The sequence below is a fragment of the Trichoplax adhaerens genome, genomic scaffold (assembly GCF_000150275.1).
Source record: "Trichoplax adhaerens TRIADscaffold_11 genomic scaffold, whole genome shotgun sequence".
NCBI classification, from domain to species: domain Eukaryota; kingdom Metazoa; phylum Placozoa; class Uniplacotomia; order Trichoplacea; family Trichoplacidae; genus Trichoplax; species Trichoplax adhaerens.
This window is the reverse complement of record NW_002060953.1, coordinates 2,265,858-2,286,426: the sequence shown is the minus strand read 5'-3', so window position 1 is coordinate 2,286,426 and position 20,569 is coordinate 2,265,858. Positions and strand designations below refer to the sequence as shown.

The 20,569-nt window shown below is 31.9% G+C and overlaps 2 protein-coding genes across 2 annotated transcripts; one reads left to right on the top strand and one right to left on the bottom strand.

Moving 5' to 3' along the window:
- Positions 1 to 507: 507 nt before the first annotated feature.
- On the bottom strand, positions 508 to 8,763 carry TRIADDRAFT_59635 (uncharacterized protein; the record flags this gene model as incomplete). The annotated part of the gene is made up of 21 exons (XM_002115525.1): positions 508 to 834; positions 917 to 985; positions 1,100 to 1,363; positions 1,574 to 1,750; positions 1,891 to 2,037; positions 2,204 to 2,286; positions 2,784 to 2,934; positions 3,043 to 3,384; positions 3,462 to 3,602; positions 3,765 to 3,944; positions 4,185 to 4,301; positions 4,428 to 4,584; positions 4,659 to 4,849; positions 5,036 to 5,372; positions 5,510 to 5,943; positions 6,088 to 6,233; positions 6,434 to 6,559; positions 7,009 to 7,149; positions 7,621 to 7,677; positions 7,857 to 7,928; positions 8,439 to 8,763. 21 exons carry the CDS (start codon positions 8,761 to 8,763, stop codon positions 508 to 510), a joined length of 3,984 nt encoding a protein of 1,327 aa, XP_002115561.1.
- Positions 8,764 to 15,878: 7,115 nt separating this feature from the next.
- On the top strand, positions 15,879 to 18,192 carry TRIADDRAFT_38130 (expressed hypothetical protein; the record flags this gene model as incomplete). Its single annotated transcript, XM_002115650.1, has 9 exons — positions 15,879 to 16,012; positions 16,142 to 16,268; positions 16,502 to 16,717; positions 16,826 to 16,897; positions 17,026 to 17,102; positions 17,246 to 17,349; positions 17,526 to 17,581; positions 17,769 to 17,960; positions 18,106 to 18,192. 9 exons carry the CDS (start codon positions 15,879 to 15,881, stop codon positions 18,190 to 18,192), a joined length of 1,065 nt encoding a protein of 354 aa, XP_002115686.1.
- Positions 18,193 to 20,569: the final 2,377 nt, after the last annotated feature.

The window sequence follows — 20,569 nt, the reverse complement described above, 5'->3', positions numbered from 1 at the left end:
AAAAGACATTGATTATTGAACTTTTGAATTTCCTTATTGAAACTAGTATCATCGAAACCGTATTTTTTATCAATTGAATAGGTATCAGATATCGCTAAATACATGATTATAATTTTGTTGGTATTTTCTATATTGTACGCACTACTTTTTAATTGCATTTGTATTATTAGATTGCGCAATTGATAGAGAGAAAATAGGTAACAGATTATAGATTAATTGATATTAATTATAAAATTGATAGTTAAATGCTGAAGCTATGAACTGTGATAACACTGCTAGATACGTGGTATTTCAACTAATATTTGCTTAAAAATTTCGCATTCAGTGAAATGCTATATATGAAAGGATAATTGCATCATAAATCCTCATTTATTCATCTAAAATTTCACTATGAGCCTGAATGGCTTCGATATGATATGAAAGGGTTCCGATATTAATGGATCTTAATTAAAAAATAAAATATTTCTAAATACATTTTGCAAAATGCAAGGTTGGCATAAATAATTTTCAAGCATCAGCAGATGACTCGACTCCAGGAAAAACTTTAATAACGTAATATACCTGACCTTTAATGTCTTTGCAGATAAATAATGACTGATTTTCATTACCTATTATGCTCGATGGATTGTTAATATTAGGTGAGTAAACTGTATGAAGTAGGTTCATGGTTTCCTTTCCGTAGAAAAGAATTTTACCCTTTATTTTGTCTACCGTAACGAAGAATTTTTTTGGCCATAAACTTTCGACATTGATAAACAAATTTGGTTCGTAATCAAGTTTTAGAACATTGTCCAAATAAGATTTCATTAAAACTTCACCGCAGGAATTAACCATCTATAATGAATATGGATATTTTAAAGTTAGCATTAGGCCTACATTGCATGTAACTAATTATGTCCTAGAGCGTCATTCATACAATTTTTTCTTTTCCTTTTTCAATTAAAAAGTATTCGGCACATTGGTATTTATCAGGAATATATTCAGCCTAAAGAAGAGTTGTTATGAATAGTAGTGAGCTACTAGAACTTTAGTTGTTGCTTTAATCAACAGTAAGCAATGATTGAAGAAATTTACGGTATATTCCTATGATTAGACTTACGAATAAATTGCCGTCAACTGTTCCCCACTCCTCAATAATTGCGTTTTTATCTTCTAGGCCAGAGTGCTTTATACTATTATCAGTCTTATTACTTATCAATTTTGTGACATTATCGCGAACTTTATTCCAAAATCGTGAAAACTGTATTTTAGTGCATTCTTCGTCATTTGGTAGGGTAATTTTACACGTTAATCCATCCCAATGATCGTAATTGTGTTCCATGTATAATTTGGTTTGCATTCTTTCCGTGCCCAATTTGTAATACTGATTTTGATATGAAAGCATTCATTAAAAAGATCAGACATGCATTAAATTGGTTATATTAAATTTTGCGTTAGGTTCAGAATTATATTCTATGCATAGCAAAGAAATGTAATTTAATTTGAGTACTGATGCTCTATTTATTAATTACTATTGACTATAAGTTAATAAATAGTTGATCCAAATTTTACAGAAAATTAAAACAGCATTTACCCTGATACTGGTCATACTAATTTCTGGTGAATATTGATGAATGATTAGGCTATAATCATCGCAGTAGATTACATTTATATTCCTAGATAGACTTGAAGTGCTATCTAAGTAGTATTCAGTATCACCATTTTGGACATTAATCTTCATAACAAGCATTCTCTCATTCTTATCCGAGTGCTAATAATCATGATTAACAAATATCATATCTCAGACTTTAAACTTTCCTATACCCATAATTTTTACATTAATTTGATATTTTTAAAAGTATAAATTGTAAGAACGTGTAATGGCATAAAACTAAATGATCTTCACGATACCTCTGCTTTTAAAATGAAAATTAGTCTATGATCCAATTTTCTGTATCTTGATAGTATAATTGTAAGTTTATTTGTAGTTTCTTCCATAGGAAGAACCATAATTTCTCGAGATTGCTTTAATGCCGTATAACCATGTAGGTACTTAATCTGTTAATAAAATGAACCAGCTGTCAGCATCAATTATTAAAATAATTTCATAATTCCAGTAATAGCGCTTATAAGTAGTTATAACTTAATCATAAGTTTAAAAGCAATTAATATATAACTAATTATTTAAATGATGTTTTAACAGGCCATGGAAGGAAACTTTTACCTCAGTTATAATGATATGATAATGGATTATTACGTGATTGCTTACGCAGCTATCATTATGGCATTTATTGAATCGAAACAGAACTATATATTCATAGTTATTGTACACAAAAATTCTATCGTAAGGCCTATCCAGGCTGTACTCGGACATTCGATCAAGTCTCTCTCCTTGAAAAATCTAAGGATATATCGTTATAAGCAATGTGTATTTAAAGGTTGAAACTTGCAAGCGCACGCAAAAGTTTTATTTATTTAGACCCTAAGCGTTTTAAGATTTTAAGCAAAGTAATTGATGATATAACCATGAAATTAAGCATGCCTGCAGGATGTGTCTATCGTCCTGTTCATTTTGAATCAGATTTGCTACAACAGGTGTTTCATCAACAACGGCCCAATCTGAGTTCTCCAGATCACATCTATCATTCTTTTGTGGGTGCGTTGTCAGTACGAGTGGTACAGATGTAATATGCGACCACACCGACTCAAATGCTAATCGTAAAGTCATGAGGTAAAAATAGTGTTGTTCGACTTGAGATTATTCATTTCAATTAACAGCTTATGAGATCTTGTTATCTTCTTACCTGATAAATTGCAGTCCTGTATTGGGTGTTTGCTTTCTGCGTTGTATACTACTAGATGCTGGCTTGCAGGGATGAACATGAAATCATGAATGTCTTGTAAAGTATCGATAGTGATATAAGAATGCACGTGGCCAGCTTCAATTTTCATTACCTAATCATAAAGTTTGGCGTACAGTTTGATGCTCATTAATAGAGCGAGGTCTATCTTAATTGCAATTTAAATATTAAAAATTTTATTAATTTAAAAACTTATACTGACAATCACATTTCTAGACCAACAAAGCATTCCAATAAATCGATGATCATCCGAAATATCAATGTTTGTAATATCGTTGTCGCACTCAAAAATTGGTTGAAAAGTATTGGCAACATTGTAAGTAAAATCAATGGCTACTCTTTCGTAGACTGAATCAGAAAATAACCCAAGGACATTATCATATGCAGTCACAATTGCAGCACAGTCCTTATCGATGTACTTTACGTATTTTAACCACAAGTCTGTATGATGTCTAGAATTAATAAATTTCCCATCACGGTCTTTTATAATCCATTTAGGAATTTGAAATGATCGATGAAATTTCTCTTGTCCTAGTACTAGTAACTATTTAGACGCAAGATATATGAAATTATTTAATCGACTTTTAAACTTCAAGCAACGTATCATCGATAGAATCTTACTTCAACTCGATATTTTTCTTCATCTAAATCTTGACAAATCATGATTTTGCTATCATTTTTTATAAACTCGCATTGCTTGATTCCATCCGGGCTTGAATATCTTTGCATTTCTTCAATTTGCAGTTTATTTACTTTCCAGATCTATCAAGACAAATGTTGACAATCGATTTACTTCGAATACTGTGTACACTGCGTGAATTTATCTGCATTTCATACATGATGATGTAATTTATTTACAAATTTATCATGATGCAGCCTTCAAAACGATTTATCCTGGATTAGGGTTAATAGAATTCGACTTACAATAAAATTATTACTGTTGGTATCAATGGTCATAAAAAGCGTTTGGTCATTTACAATTATTGGGCAGAAATTAAGGTTCGGCATACAGCATTTAACTTTTTTCATTTTCCCTTCTGGTTGATGCAGTACAAATCGTAATCGTTCTCCACTATCAACGTTGTATACTTTCCATTGGCATTTCTGTCAGATACATTATACATACATAAAATAAATACCAAGGTTAATTAGTAATTTCGTGTATAATGTTATAAAAGAATGCAAAAATTGAAATACAGGAGATAGCGGCTAAAAGTTAAGTTGAATAATCAGATAAATATTATCGACAACTAGCTTTGAAATTTGAATATCGTAATCTATAGCTTCTAGCGAAGTAATCTAATCGATGAACAGGCTTAATTAAAATTGCTTCAAGATTTTTACCCAGTATCCGATCTTGAAAGCAGCAACTTTACCATCAGCCGAAATTTGAACTTCACTGATGAGATCATATGAAGACTGACTTTTAAATATAACATTACCCGTTGCAGCATCGGTCACCTAAAGAGGTTATCATTTTGAAATTATAATTCAATGATGAATTAGAGTGGCTTAACTTGTAGTATATTTCACGTGAGACTTTACTGGAGAAAGATGCACTACATGACTTTAGTCTTAGGTAATTACCAAAATTTGACGATCATCATGTTGATTATTTTTGGTTTGTATAATTCTAGAATTGCCATAACGTGGGTTGGACCATTCAGGCATTACATCTTTTTCAGCTATTTCCAGTTCTCGTGATAAATTTGTAGAGAACTCAGCTTGCTCACATTTTCGATATCTATTCCATAAACAAAGCCATTTACTATTATATAGAGATTATGTAAATTTTTGAGATTCAAATGATAAGATTACCCTGTTATAACCCAGTAGGGTCTTCCATCACGTTGATTACTGTGTTTTGCCAACTCTAAGGCTCGGCTAGCAATCCAGCTGTCTTTTGGAGCACAATAAAGTAAAAACTGAATAAAATTTAATTGACTGATGTCAAAATAGGATAGATATTGATTCAGTAGGTTAAGCAGCTCTTCATGCATTTCTTCATCCTAAAACATCAGTGATGAAAACTTAGCCAGAAGGGTTTAAAATATGGCAATCAAAGAAATATGCAATAGTAAATATAGTGTTATGCATTAATGTACATTTATGTAGCCTAAAATCTGCAATACAGATATAATTAGACAATATCGCTAACGTAGATGGTTGAACACTTTCGCATAGGTTAACCTCACCACGAGTTGCTTCTTGGCAATATAACTGATGGTATTTTGTAGATTAGCTGGAAGATAGCGTTTCGTTTTATATAATGTGAGTTGAGTTGATACCCATTTACTGTTACTCAGGACCGATTCCAATAATTTATTATCTTCTGCTTGTATTACGTGATAAATAAAATGCTGATAATAATAGCCATCGTCGGGGTAGGTATGCCACTTTCCTTGACAATAATGCCCATAACCGGCGATAAGTCTACGATTTAGCGTTCGCATGTAAGACTGCGAAGATTTATTTGGATCCAAAGATAGTTGGAGATAATCGACCATCAAATCATCCAAAATATAGTATCGTCTTAATAGGAAGAATAAAGTATGATATCAGTCGATGTGTATATATATACTATAATCGCCTTCATGGTTAATTATGGAAAATATGTAATAAAGCATAGAAAATTATATAATTATAGACTTCCTAAATATTTTGCTTACCTGTACTTATCAGTATATCTTAATAATGATCTTTCATTAAAATCATTTAGAATTTGTCTTGTAGCTAGTTCATCCAGCTTCCAGAGTGCCATGATTGAGGTAATAGGAATTTTCACTCGCTTGAATACTCCAAGATTTCGAAACAAATCTTGATTAGCATAATCCAATCTGTGGATACTATAATCAAATAACTTATATAGCAAGGAAGTATTGTCTGTTAAATTGTTTTCTCCGTCTTTTCCTGCAAGTATAACCAAAATTTGTTGCCATTCTCTTTTATTTCTTAATTTTAAACCTCCAAGGATTGCAACCGCGAGTGGTAAGCTTTCACATGTACGAATGACTTGATCAATGCAATTTCGGTATTCTTCCAACGTCTTTTTGCTGTAATGTTGAGCTAAAATTTTCATAGCTTCATCTTGTGTGAATGAAATCTATCAAAATAATTTTAAAAGAATGTATTAAGCGACAATACGAATATGAATATGAAATATTTATACTATCTAAGGTGCATACGCATTTACTTATACCCTTAAATTAGATACAATTTGCTTTGAGACTGATTTAAGAATACTGACCGGTGAGGAGATAATGCGGCAACTGGTACTATCGTGAAGTGTTCTCGAAGTAGCTATAAATTTCTTAGCGAATTTTAAATAATTTAAGTGATACTGGTTCCGAATGTCGTCAAAAACGAAAAGGATGTTGGAATGCTTTTTATTGACTAGTTAGAAAAATTTTGTTTTTACAAGCATAATAAAGCCAATCAGTTATAAAATTACAAAATAGAATTTAAAAAATTTGTCATAAGGATTTTAGTAATTTTTCGTGATTTCAAGCAATTTTAAGCAATTTTATACTATTTAGCCTAAGTCAGAGCTAACTATTCTATCATCAAAAATTAAATAGATACGGTACACTTACCGGAAAAGAACTGCTCAAGATATTGAGTTATCTCCTGTAAATTTCGAGGAGATTTATCCCACCGAACTCGTAGCTTAACTGCTAAGTTTCTTAAAATTTCTAAAAGTTCGTTTTCGTTGATATTGCCTACAAAGGATTAATTCATGATCGAATGAATTAAATATAAGCATGGTCTTAAGTAAGTTATGCTCAACGAGTGACAAAAGTGATATACTTCAAAATCAGATTTATGTTAATTAAACTACAGAATACAGTAGTATAATAATCTTTCAACCATAATATTGATTTAACCTATTTTCATATCGTGCAACGTAACAAAATGTTTAGAAGTATTTAGCGACTTATAATTTCGCTGTAGTGGATCATATGATCATCTATTTCGTTCGAAATTTACTGGAGTAAAACTTTTCTATTTTCGTTCTTTATGTATATGACTTGTATAATGGTAAACGTTTATGATATTAAATCAATGTGAATAGGAGTACCGATTTTGATCCAATATACTCCATAGCGACGAAAGCAGTCGTCATCTACAACGATTTGTTGTACAGCCTGACTAACAGCAACAGTTTTACCGCTACCCGGCAGTCCATGAACTAAAATCTGTCCACTGACGTGATCGTTCAAGATCAGCAACTGATTGCGAAGGGTCGTCAAGAAATCTTGTCGAATCACGTAGCGTTTCTTCGAAATTTCAGGAACATTGCGAAGCCAGCCTTTTACGTATTACATAATTAATATACATATGTGTGTTAACGCATATCAATACTGAAACCAAATTTACTTGTATAGTAACGATAAACTAAGGAAAGCTATATATTTGTAGAAACTATTGCTGTTTTAAATATCTTATTAATACAGGAAAGAAAGATACGAGGATACAGTTTCCAGTATTAAATAAATGATTCTACGTACAAATAGATTAAATGTATTACAGTATAGTCTCGTGCAAACATTATATACTAGCTGGAACAGAGATAACGTAGACTATAGCATTGAAATAAAATGAAGAATTTTATATAAAATTTTTAACATTCTTAAATCATGATATTATCAAAATATTTTCAGCAGTGACGTTAAATGATAATAATTTCTAGTAGCTGTGTTGGTCATTCTGCTTAGCAACGATAAACTAGATCGACCTTGAATACAAAGAGAAATATAGGTAATAATTTAGTGGTGCTTACCGTATGCTTGCGGGCTTGGTCGATAACCGCTAATCATCGTAGCTTTTTTCCAAATTTCTGTTTTGGTTGTCATTATCAAATTCAAGACAATATTCAATGAATTAAGAGGTCGATTGTCATTCAATACAATGAAGAGATTAATTTTAATATAACTAGGTAGGTAATAAACGCAAGTAATATCTAATAATCACTATCTAATCGAGAATTATCATGAACCTGTTTTCATAAAAACTAACCTAGTAAATAACGATTCAGTTGGGGATAGATAAAGTTGTTGGCCATTTTACAAATTTCATTGCCGCTTATAACTGTAATATTGAATAATTTTATTAAATAAAAAATTGTTCTTGATACCATAACTAGTAACTAATTTCTCTAATAATTGTAAAGCATAATTATACCAGATAAAAAAATATATAAAGGAGAAACAACGGCTTTAGCTCCTTGGCAAGAAAGGAATTTTTTTAAAATGGATGATTAAGATAGGTCATTACGTGATAAGCGATTAAAGATAATTGAATTTAAGAACTCATGTTTAATAAAAAAACTAGCAGATTATGGTAATAAGTAGTAAAATGTCTTCTCTCGCATGATTGAAAAATTCGGCAATCTTAATGCAATGATTAAAAAGAATTCCTTATGCATCAATCTATTGATTTGAGAACTACATTAACTAATAAGAGCGGTATATCAAAACTAGAAATAATTAATTCAATGGCTTACATGTCGAAATTATTGGACATTGTTGGTTATAAAGCTTATATGAGAAAGATTCTGACAACTCTTTAAAAGTCTCTCTGATGTATGTGGAGTCTTACCGTTGTGGCCACCAGCAAAAATTCTTGCTTCTTGTTCTAATATTTCACCTAAATTATAGCGCATCCATCCTCTCCCTTCAGCATAAGATTTACGAAGTAAATCACAGAATTGGATAAAATATTCGTCATCTCGGCATTTTAGAATTTTTATAAATTCTATATTTCGCTTTCTTTTGGAACGAAATCCACACAACTCTTGAATTTCATCATGAAAAAGGTTCAGCTGATTTAAAGAGTCACAAACTATCAGTTTACGTAAATCAATCCCATCCACAATTTTATCATAGTATTTTCCAATGACGTCGTAAATATGTTGACTTAGCATTCTTCCCTTACTTGAATTAACATACACCCGTAAAAGCGATGTTACAGGCAGAAAAGCTAGGTAATAAACTGTTCTTGAACTTTTCGCTTATGAGTCGGATAGTAGGTGTTGATGGTATGTAATATACATATGTGAGATAGCTTTAGAAAATTTGCTTAAATTTTATCTGACTAGACTATTTGCTAATTCTGATCTTGCAATTGAAAGAAACGAAAAGATAACTGAAAATAAATTGCTTTATAGAAGACGGAACAAGCTGCAAGTGTTATTAAATAGTTTTCATATCTCCTTTACAAGTTCTAGTGCCTTTTGAACATTAAAAGATCGTGATACAGATTTCTTTAACCAATTAGAATAAGTAATGGCCTGAAGTATTTGATGCTGTCCTTGAATCTATCAGCAAGTAATAATTTAAAACAGGTTAGAATAAATTATGTGGTGATCAGATACATGTACTATCAGGTCTCATGGGACCAGTCGTAATTATTCAATAAGCAAACCTTTGTCAGCGATTTACATGCAATGTTGACGAAGTATTCTTTGCCCTTCATTAGATCAAATATGATCATTTATAATTTGACGTTATAAGATGGCTATGATGGTAGCTAAATGCCCACGCCCATCTGAATAACTTACTAATTTCGAAAATAGAAGGATTAGTATGCTAGGAAATAATAAGAAATATTCAGGGCGCATAGATATACGATTTATCCTAACGAAAAGTACCAGTAAATTATAAAATAAGTAAATACTAGCCGCACAATGAAGGATGCATTTTTTTTCTTGAAAAGTAGAGATAGCACAGTGGGTGGCAAGAGTAATAATCCAGGCTGTCTTGAAATTACAATGGATGATCAGTAACATGAATTAGGCTTAATTGTTATGATCCGTATTTTGTAATAATTAATACACAGCAGTCTACTTTAAATCCCATGCATCAGCTTTTTAATCACGTGCAGTTTTGTGGAGACCCGCTGATATTAAATAGGTAGGCATAACTTATTTAACAAAAAAGATGTAGAAAAATAATTGCGGGTTCCTTAAAAAAAATCATTATAATTCATTACAGTTTGGTAATTCGTTATGGCTGATAGCTTTTAGATAAATTTTATCCACTAACATTATTTTAATTCATATTATTATGGAGATTATCAACGAATGATTCAGAGAGTTATATTTTTCGACAAATTGACTAATTAGATTAATCCACAGCTTAACGCTGTAGCATCACACCACACTTAAATGTCATGACTTTTATTCTGACTACCTTTCAAAAGCTAGTTCGATACATAAACGCGATAAATTACGTTTGTCCTTGTGATTATTCTGAAGTATAAATTACAGATAACCTAGGATTATAAATGTCCTAATTAGAGCTACTGCACGAGATACTGCTATTATGTATTTTTGAGTTTCATACTATGCCTAGATAGAATTGAACTAGATTTCGTCCTTTGATGGTAAAATGATAATCGAGCCACTAGCGATTTTCTGAAAAACGTGGAACGAATTCTGAAACTTTGTTTTCATCATGGATAAGTTGGCTACTTTCTGGTAGCATTTTTTGATATTGATTAAGCAAAACTTTTTTTGGAAATATGGCCCTGATTCAATCTCATTTTATTAATCTTGATGTCATAATCAGGATAATGACATAAGGAAAATCCGCATTTCACTGATATAGCAGTGTCATTTTCCAGCGCATATTTCAAATATTTTAATTACTATTGTAAAAAATGTTTGCATGTGGTATTACAGCAATAAGTTCTAGTCGTATTACGGCTATTCAAGTGTTATTATTTATGTATTAAACATGCGATAATAGTTAATCTTGATTTACAGCTTTACGGGAAGATAACTTTAAATAAGGAAAACGCCCTCTTTCTTTTGTCATAAAAGCCAGATGCTAGGGAAGTATCGTGCTCATTACCCTTTGCAGACATTGATAGAGTAAAACTGTATTAACTTAAGTTTTTCTTATATCAACTGATATCCTTAATTAACATCGTCAATGCTTATAATTAACAGACTTTATCCATGACATTGTCTGATAAAAATAAGGAAACTTTTACGTTTAACAAAGCGTGTGACAAAAATCTCATAGTTATACGTCAAGTCGTATTACTTACCGCAGCTCTAACGTAATGGTTTTAATTTTTTGTGAAATTTATGAAGAAGTTTAAAAAATAATCGTATGGAGATAAAAATGACGCGGGATCCCGTGATAGTTTGGATATTACATGTATTATTTCCGACATTTGCTAAAATATCAAACTTTATGAGAGCATTAATAACAATTAGTTCTTTATGTCGGGTTGAATTAACGACGGTAAATTAATAACAAAACGCCCGCTGCTTTACATAATCGCCTGTGGTTTTACGACATAAGCTGTGTTATCAACAGTGGCTTTCTACTGTACTGGAATGCTATCCTACATGTTCTAAATGATACAATTGAACTTGCACATAAAGTAATTGCACGCTTCGAACTGCTTTGGATCAAATCTTTAATATATAGTAGTGATGCTGAGAGGATGAGAAGCTTTACATTAACGAAACTCTAATGGGACTATGACATCGGGAAGAGTATCCAGTTTTATCTTGCTTATCTGATAAATTTTAACATTGATTCTATTCCCGATGTTTCAGAACAATTTCCTAATGCACAGCTATTTTGTACCGCATTTATGCAGTTGGTTAGCGAATGTCGTATATCAAGCAAAGAACGATTTAGTATACGGATCCACTTAACCATTCATAATTCACATTTACAGAACTACCCAAGTGTCTGACGAGATTCATAAAATAGCTCTAAAATTTTCATTTAGCTAATAAAATAAATTAAATCAACTTTAAAATTGTTTGTGGAATTCCATATCTTGAGTGTAATTAGTTGTAAATTAGCAGTAATTTAGAACTTGGTGCATCCTATTTTGACGTATTATTTATATGGCTAGATTGTTCTTGTTATTGTTAATCATGATATTTCAGCTTCATCTTTATACGGTTAAGTTGATATACGAAATATTACTTGTATTCGAATTACGTAAATGATGTGATAAGGTTATAGATATATTTACAAGCCTAATTCGTAGCGTTATTAAAATTGGAATTTGCAGTCTTTTACTACTTTATTTGAATCTCCCACAACATACGTTGTACAGTACTATATACATTTTACGGGCAATATTAAACTTGGCTGATAGATTTACTCAGGACCTTTTGTTTTACTGGCACCTTGACTGTTCAATCTTCGCATTCTTCAGTCGCATGATATTACCTTTGTCGAACTATCCTCCAACTAGCGCAAAGGCTTACAAATTGTTCCCTTCAATGTCTTATTAATAAAGTGTAGCGTTAATTCTGAACGAAATCAATTCTTCATAAATGCCCATAATGAACCACTTGCATGAAAGAAGTGGTCCTACGAATTTCATTATTTTCATTATTGTTATTCTTACAATCTACATGATCATAGTCAGGAAAATTGAACTATCCGTGAATATTGGAATTATCTAATATCCCAGATTCCGATATGTTATTCAGCTTTTGTGTGCAAATAATACTCACACAGTTACAGTATATATAAGTTAGTGAGTTGGAGATCATTTGGCAATATTATTTGTTACTTGCTATTGCATTTCATAACTTAATTTTAATCAAGTTAAAAACTATCATTATTGCAACCAATGTAATCACAAAGTCATGGTACTACAAGAACAACGATGTCTGGTAATATCAGAAGGGCATCTTAATAAGACAAATATTGACGATATATAAGAAATCAAGAATATGTTTAATTTTATTTCATTGTCAGATGCGGCAGAAATATTAAATTCAGTAGTATGTAGTGCTAACCTGTAGTACTATAACTACTCATAAAACGGGAATCATACATATGTGGCTTACTATCGAGAAGCAGCTGTGTAACGATCAACACTTCTACGAGTCGGTAGTTTATGCTTAGGTTTAATCAATTTCCCTCAATATCATGTAGTTGGAAACATTCATAACAAAGATTCATGCTTATGGATATACGTACTTCAGCTCAGGGCAAAACTATATGATCTAGTTTTGATTTATGATATTTTACCATGTAAATTATTCAATAAAATGTAGTCATACTTTGATAGAATTACGCCTATTCCAATTGAGTGCAGTTGCAATTTAATTTGAATATGGATCGCATGACTATGACCTTTTGTTGTATAGCCAATCAATTTATTGCCCTAAATTACAGAATACAGATTAACCGTGATTAGTAACAATCTCAAGTCTAATATTAGTGTCCAAACACGTATAATAAATTACTGGTAGAAAACGTCAAATAATAAAGTTGACAATAATTATTTCTAGCACTGTTGATTAGATTTGTTATACCCGATGTAGAATAATTGAGCAAACCGTTGCTATTTATTTCTGTATAAGTACAGTATAACACTTTATCAATGATAATATGCTGATAATGGTAAAGTACCTAAGAGTAAAGATAAGAACAGTCTAACAAAATACTGTTATCAATTTATAAATTATTCGCTTTGCATCGAAAATGGTACAGTAGAAGGAATGTAAATATAAAGTAAACAAAATCAAGCGATGTTAATTTATCTTTATCTATAGGTATAGCACTTCGTCAATCACAATTTGTCGAAAACGGCAAAGTAGGTGTTAGGATGAAATTTAATTTAGTCTTCTAATTTCGTTACTAATTCAATCCTGATCATCCTCGTTCGAGTAGCTTTAATCCACTATAACATTAGGTATAGCTAGTTTGGATCAAGATTGATCCGCTAGTTTAAAGTTCAACTGATCAAATATACGCTATTTTATCCTCATTCTTGATGGTATTAATGGACTAGACTAATCGATTCAAATAAACATGGCAATATTTCAAGGCGATTCGTTTACCTAGAATCATTCAGTTATGTCAAAAAAAAAACTCATTCCGAAACAGATTCAAGGCAAAATAGCGAAATAACTGTTAATACGTTATTTTGTCCTCATTCTTGATGGTATTCATGGACTAGACTAATCGATTCAGATAAACATGGCAATATTTCAATGCGATTCGTTTACCTAGAATCATTCAGTTATGTCAAATAAACTCAATCCGAATCAGTTTCAAGGCAAAATAGCAAAATATCTGTTAATATGTTATTTTGTCCTCATTCTTGATGGTATTAATGGACTAGACTAATCGATTCAGATAAATATGGCAATATTTCAATGCGATTCGTTTACCGAGAATCATTCAGTTATGTCCAAAAAACTCAATCAGAATCAGTTTCAAGGCAAAATAGCGAAATAACTAAACTACCTCAGTAAGTGCTATGCGATCAGGTCGATGCTAGCTGAAATCTACATCATCGTTGACAATCCTACAGTACTGTAGATTCCTGCTACTCCATTTCAACAGAAAGGGCATAACGCCATCAAGGCCTTTCGCTATCATGTCGTCAAGTTGTTTACATAAGAGTAGGGTACTGTATCATACATACATCATAATTGTATAAATTACACTGTCAGAAGGAATCGCCATTGGGTTAAACTGGAAGACCAGGAATTTTTATTTACAAGAGGGATCGGTGCGTCCAATACTGTACCGCTAACCATTACGTCATACCCTTAAGTAAATAATGAACGTAATGTTCACTTACTGTACTGTACTGTATAGACTCGCAGGACAGTACTGAACTGCGAGGCTATAGGCCCGGCCATCAAGTCTAATCTACTTCAAATCGAATCTATTTTTAGGCGAGTAAGACTGTAGACGTGGATCGGTTGGATACGGTACTGTCCTGGATTTTAGAGTCTGGAGTTTACAGTACAGTTCACTGTAAGCGAACGACTTTGTACTGTATGCGGATTGGCTCTGTATGGAATTTTTAGAGTACAATGTGCTGTGGCTCACTCGCAGACGGTACGGTTGATTGAGGAACGTGACGCGACTGGGCAAAAGGAAACAACGACGTCATGAGTTTAAATCGATGTTATAAAAGGCCTCGATCAATTTCACATAAATCATCGCAAGCGTTCTCCACCTTGAAAACGACAGTCAAACTATTGAAAACATTTTCCTCCTATTTGAACAAGGTGAGTAGAATATGAATTGGTTTGATTCCATGATTACCAAAGTAGTAGTTTGTTGATAGATTGTACTGCGTAACCTGCTCGATGATTGGAAATACTGCCATCGTTTTGGTCGTTTGCATCATCTTGCCTTTGATGTTGATGTTGTTGATCTCATTCGCGGCTAGGAGAGCTTTAAAAATACATTGAAATAATTCATTAGTCTAGCTAAGCGAATGATGTTGTTTTCAATTATCTCTCCGATGGGCTATCTCTACAGAACAGTAGTCGATTGATAACATAAAAAATGATCAAAATACTGTCATACTGCATATAAATATATAAATGAGTGAAGTTGTCCTGATCAAACCAAATCAATGGCTTCGCCAATTGAAATGTGGTTTTTAATTACTTTAGCTATTAAATGTCGTCATCGTACTGTTCTGTTGTTCAACTGGATAAATATTGTGTAATGAATCAATTATTCTTTTAACTGTACTTTTGCCTGACCTGGAATTGGAGGTTAGATAAACAATTTATCTCTTCAATAATTATGATGGTCAATGATGTTAACTTCCATGATACTGTAGCAAAGGTTGTGATGGCAATTGATTCAGTATATTGTCGATTGTCCTAAAATAGAAAATAAAGTCGTTGTTAATATAGAGCAAGTACAGTGACTTAGAAATGAAAGCAATGTAATTTGGAAACAGGATGCCTTGGTTTGCTTTTATTAAGCATCCTTAAGATAGGAATTGAGAGATAATCGTAGGATGACGGTACAAGTCATCACGGCAGTTGGCAGATTGCTGCTTAAAATTGATCGTTCAAATGATCAACCAGTCATGATGACAGCTAGCCTAGAGTGACTAAATTACTTGCTAATGTAGTAATTTATTAATTTTTGCATAAGCAGAGAAGAAAGGAATGAGAAATTGGATGCTACTGTAAATTACCGTAGATTGTAGTCCAATCTTCGCGTTTCACTGATGCAGGCTTAATTTAAAAAATAATCTATACTTTCATAGTCGCAAATCGATTCAAACATGCAAAACGGTCATAAAACAAGTAACCGGTGCTTGGTATTACGCGAATTTGGTAATATCAATAAACACCAAATTCAAGAAAATCCCATCCCAGAACCTGGCGAAGGTCAAATTCGCGTTAAAGTTGAAGCATGGTAAGCTAGTATACTGTACAGTGCTAGCCTTCCTAAGTAATCGAATTGAAAAGTAGATTTAATTGTCCAAGTGTAACTATCGAAGAGGCAAATTTCTAACATTGCTGTTTTGGTACCATTTTATCACAGTGGAGTTAATTTTCCTGACATGATGGCTATTCAAGGTCTCTACTGTACTAATCCTCCTCCTCCATGTGTTCTTGGCTATGAAGTTTCTGGTTACGTAGATTCGTTTGGTGAAGGGGTCGATGGCGTGGTAAGTGATTTGATATGCGCCCATTGGCGGCAATTTAGTTTACATCATGCAGTATAGAATTCATTAACTATTCATAAGCAGAAAATGAGCAGTCTTTCATATTGTGGCATTGATACATAATTGTTAAGATAACTCTTATTTGCAAGCTTACATTAGCAGTTCAGTTTTCTTTGGATTTCCTTCTATGGCAGAGCGTAATGTGTAGAGATAAAATATCCTTCTGTGATATTTAGGTTGGAGCCAGGGTTATTGCCCTCTGTCCTCGGGGTGGTTGGAGTGAATACGTTGTTGCAGATAAAGACTTTGTATGGCTAATGCCTGAAAAAATGACTTTTGAAGATGCAGCCGCCATACCAGTTAGCTATTTGATGGCCTATTTGGCGTTATTTAAATCTGGAAATTTGCAATCAGGGCAAACCGTTTTATGCCACATAGCAGCCGGTGGTATTGTAAGTTTCGTAAATTAGCTTATTCATTGATAAGAGGCGCAACCAGTTCTTATTTTTACGTAAGAAATTGTAATTTCCTACATTAAATACGTTTGGTATTGCAATTAGGGTTCTGCTGTTGGCCAGTTATGCAAAACTGTCCCTAAGGTAACATTATATGGCACATGCTCTGAAGAAAAGGTATGTGATTTATGTACGGCTAAAATGATAATAGTATAGTAGCGTGCAAAACCGTTTACTCAATTGTTTTTGATGTGTCACTATAAAGTTGAACAATTCTATTTGTATTTGTGCTTGCCATCAAATAGAACGAATCTGCGCTCAAGAATGGATATTCACAGTTGATTGATTACAGAAACAAAGATTATGTTAAAGAAATAAAACAGTGCGTTGTTATGTCAATAAATAAACTTTATTAGAAACCAAATATATAATTGTAAATAACTTATAAATTCATAGATATCAGTTAGTTTATGACCTTTTAGTGAATATTCTATTCCTCTTTATATCATTTATTCAAAAATCTAGAATGGAACCAGATGGGGTTGATTTAGTTTTGGATCCTTTGGGCGCCGGTGATAATAAAAAAAATTATGAAGTGGTAAGACCTTTTGGCAGGCAGATTTTATACGGTAAGTATTCAGTGTTTATCGTACCCAGCAAATATTACCTGAATCATGCATACATCAATTCACGATTGCCTTTATGTAAAGTACCTATAAACTGTGCTATAGACTTCTAATACTGACTAATAGGTAACGGTATATCCAAATGTAAGTTTCTGAATATCTTCAATCTAATATCATAGGCTGCACAACTGCTATCAACGGTGAGAAACGTAGCTTAATCCATCTAGCTAAAACGGTACGTACATCGACTTAACAAAGTCGAAATGTTAACCTACATGCAGGAAATAAATCACAGAAATTATGTATTTCAATGGAACATCTTCAAATACAGTAATTGATTTCCGTACAGTATTAAACATTCAAATCTTATCAATTAAGATTTTAATTGATTTCTGAAACGTTTCTAAAAATCATTAATGCAGTTTTGGAACTCGTCATCTAAAAATCCAATGGACTTGATGTGCGATAGTAAGATGATAGGGGGAGTCAATCTTCAATCCGTATTTGATGGTCACTATAAAGGCTCTCTTTCAGTTGCTATGAACGACATTCTTCGATGGTATAAGGAAGGAATAATTAAGCCTAAGATCGATTCTGTTCATGATTTTGAAAATGTAAGACAATTTGCAAAGTAAAATAAATTGATCACATTTTTAACGCACTATTAGTATGTAAAATCATTTAAAAAAGAATTTATAAAGCTATCAATAGAGCCGTAATTTATTGCAGTAAAATTGATACAAGTTGTTTTTTCGCCAGTTTGCTGAAGCTTTCCGTCGCATATATGAACGAAAAAATATTGGTAAAGTTGTACTGAAACCGAGCAAATCACCAACTACTGTCTAAATTTATTTTCTTTTGTGAAGAATTCACCTTGATGTCATTCCTAAGGGCGATCGTTTAATTGGCGTTTTGCTCTTTATTTTCTGACGTTTGATTTTATTACCTTTGCGTTGCTTTCAGTAGAGTATGGGTGGCTATCTAGGTGCTGTATTTCTACATTACCTTTGTGTGACTTTCATTAGAGTATGGGTGATTACGTAGTTGCAGTATATCCTCAAAACCTTTATTAACTTCAGATTCATTTTCTACCGACACTTATTACTATTTATCAACTACTGAATAACCCAGGTTTATGCCTTAATATCTTTTTATAACTCTGTTTAATTTAAAAATCTTAATCTTGTGTGCTGTCTCAACAATAACGATAGCAAATAGTACGTAATCATGCTATCAGCTATACTTTGATATATTAATATCTAACCTGATACTCTCGTCCACTTAATCATCTGTAGTAATCATTACATGAAGTTGTATAATTTACTCAGTAGCTATAAAAGCATGATTTATAATATATTGCTTTACTAGTTCTTATATAAAGCGGCTTACACTACTGATACATTTTTCAATTTATCTAATTTTCACGAATAAAATTTATTCCTTCTACCCAATTATTTTGACATTGCTTTAAAAACCTGATTGCAGAAAATTTTTCATGCTAACTTCATGGTATCAAATTAAGTTCCTGACAAAGACTACAATGGAAATATCGCAGTCAAATTTCAAGAATGGCCGGATAGATATTACTAGACCATTGGATGAAGCAAATTCAGTATTAAACACTAAGACAATTCCGTATGCGATTTTGTACTTTAATAGGTTCCAGCTAGCTTATGGGAATTGTTATAGTCAAAATCGAAATCAACAAACATCATACAGTTGTACACACTTTCGTTATATCGTCCATGTACAGTTTTATGCAATCACCGCATAAAATAGTTCTATAAAAAATTACAATAGCACATTTTTAAAATCACTATATAAAAGTACTTAACATTGCCGTATAATTTCATGAAGAAAAACAGCTACTCATTTCAGGAAAGATCGACTTGAAATGATATATGAACAACTTTAACAAAGTAGGAGGTCAATTAATTTTGGATTGTATCTCAACGGCTTAAGTTATATCATTGCAGTTCTAAAATATTATCCCTGATTAGAAATTAGCCCATTTAGTAATAACTAAATATATATTGCTTCATGTAGCATACGCCAAAACCTGTAATTCCTTTTTGTTTATACAATCAATCACTGTCATGATGTAAAATAGCGAGTATCTGCCTTGAATCATTCATGGAAATTAGTAAAATTAATAAAGTTTCTCGTACGTTTAGAATTGGGGAAGCCATAAATAAATTTTAGTTTGAAAATTAATTCGTTATAATTAATTTATTATAATAATAGAGATCTCGAAGAAGACTTGTCTGACGATAGCAATTTTCAAATTAAGAATGCTAAACTTGAAATTTTACAAGAAATACTGCGGTATTTAGTACGGTAATAAATATGAAAACTCGGTATCGTAATTAAAAAGGAAAAATTTAGATCATACTAGAACCAATTCCAAGCGTGTCATTCTTAGAAATCGATATCTTTTTATCACCAAAACAGATCAACATCGCATTTAAATTTCCAAATAAATTTTAAAGCCGCTACAGGCATTACTATATACAGATTTTGGATTGTATTAACTTAATGGAATACATGATTTCAGGTCTGTAAGTAAGTCCATATAAAACTTTTTAAAATACAATATACGTATATCAGCAAGGTAAATTATAAATTCTCTTCAATCGTTCGTCTTGCTCTTTTGCAATATGTGTCAATATGTTTCATTTAGACATCAATTGTTATGTTTAAATATATTTTTGTATGTTTTAATTATATTGTAGTTAATTATGTTGAATCAATCGTGATTGAAAAGTAGCCAAAAGAGTAGCTATTATTGAATTCCATTCTTTATTACAATAATTGGTAAATCCAAGATCATTGCAATAATACTGGACCAATAGAACTGAAATCATTATCTTTTACAACCAAGATTATAATGGTCGTTTAGCTTGATTACTTTATAACATTCTTGAAATACACGTATCAGTAAATAATAAATATTAACTGTATTTATAGATAGGATTCAATTAAATGAAGATTGAATTGATAAACTAAATCATTTGTCTCTTGCATTTTCTAGTAAATTCTTTAATTTCGATCCATAAAAAATTATGATAACGTATTAGGATCTGAAAAATGATGCTATTTCGTAATTCTAGTCGAGTTAATCTTAAATAATTGTGATGAACTATTCTTTAAGATAATGTGTTATATAACATATGCAGATACCTAGTTATCTATGATAGTTATCGGTACCGTAATAAGTGATTCT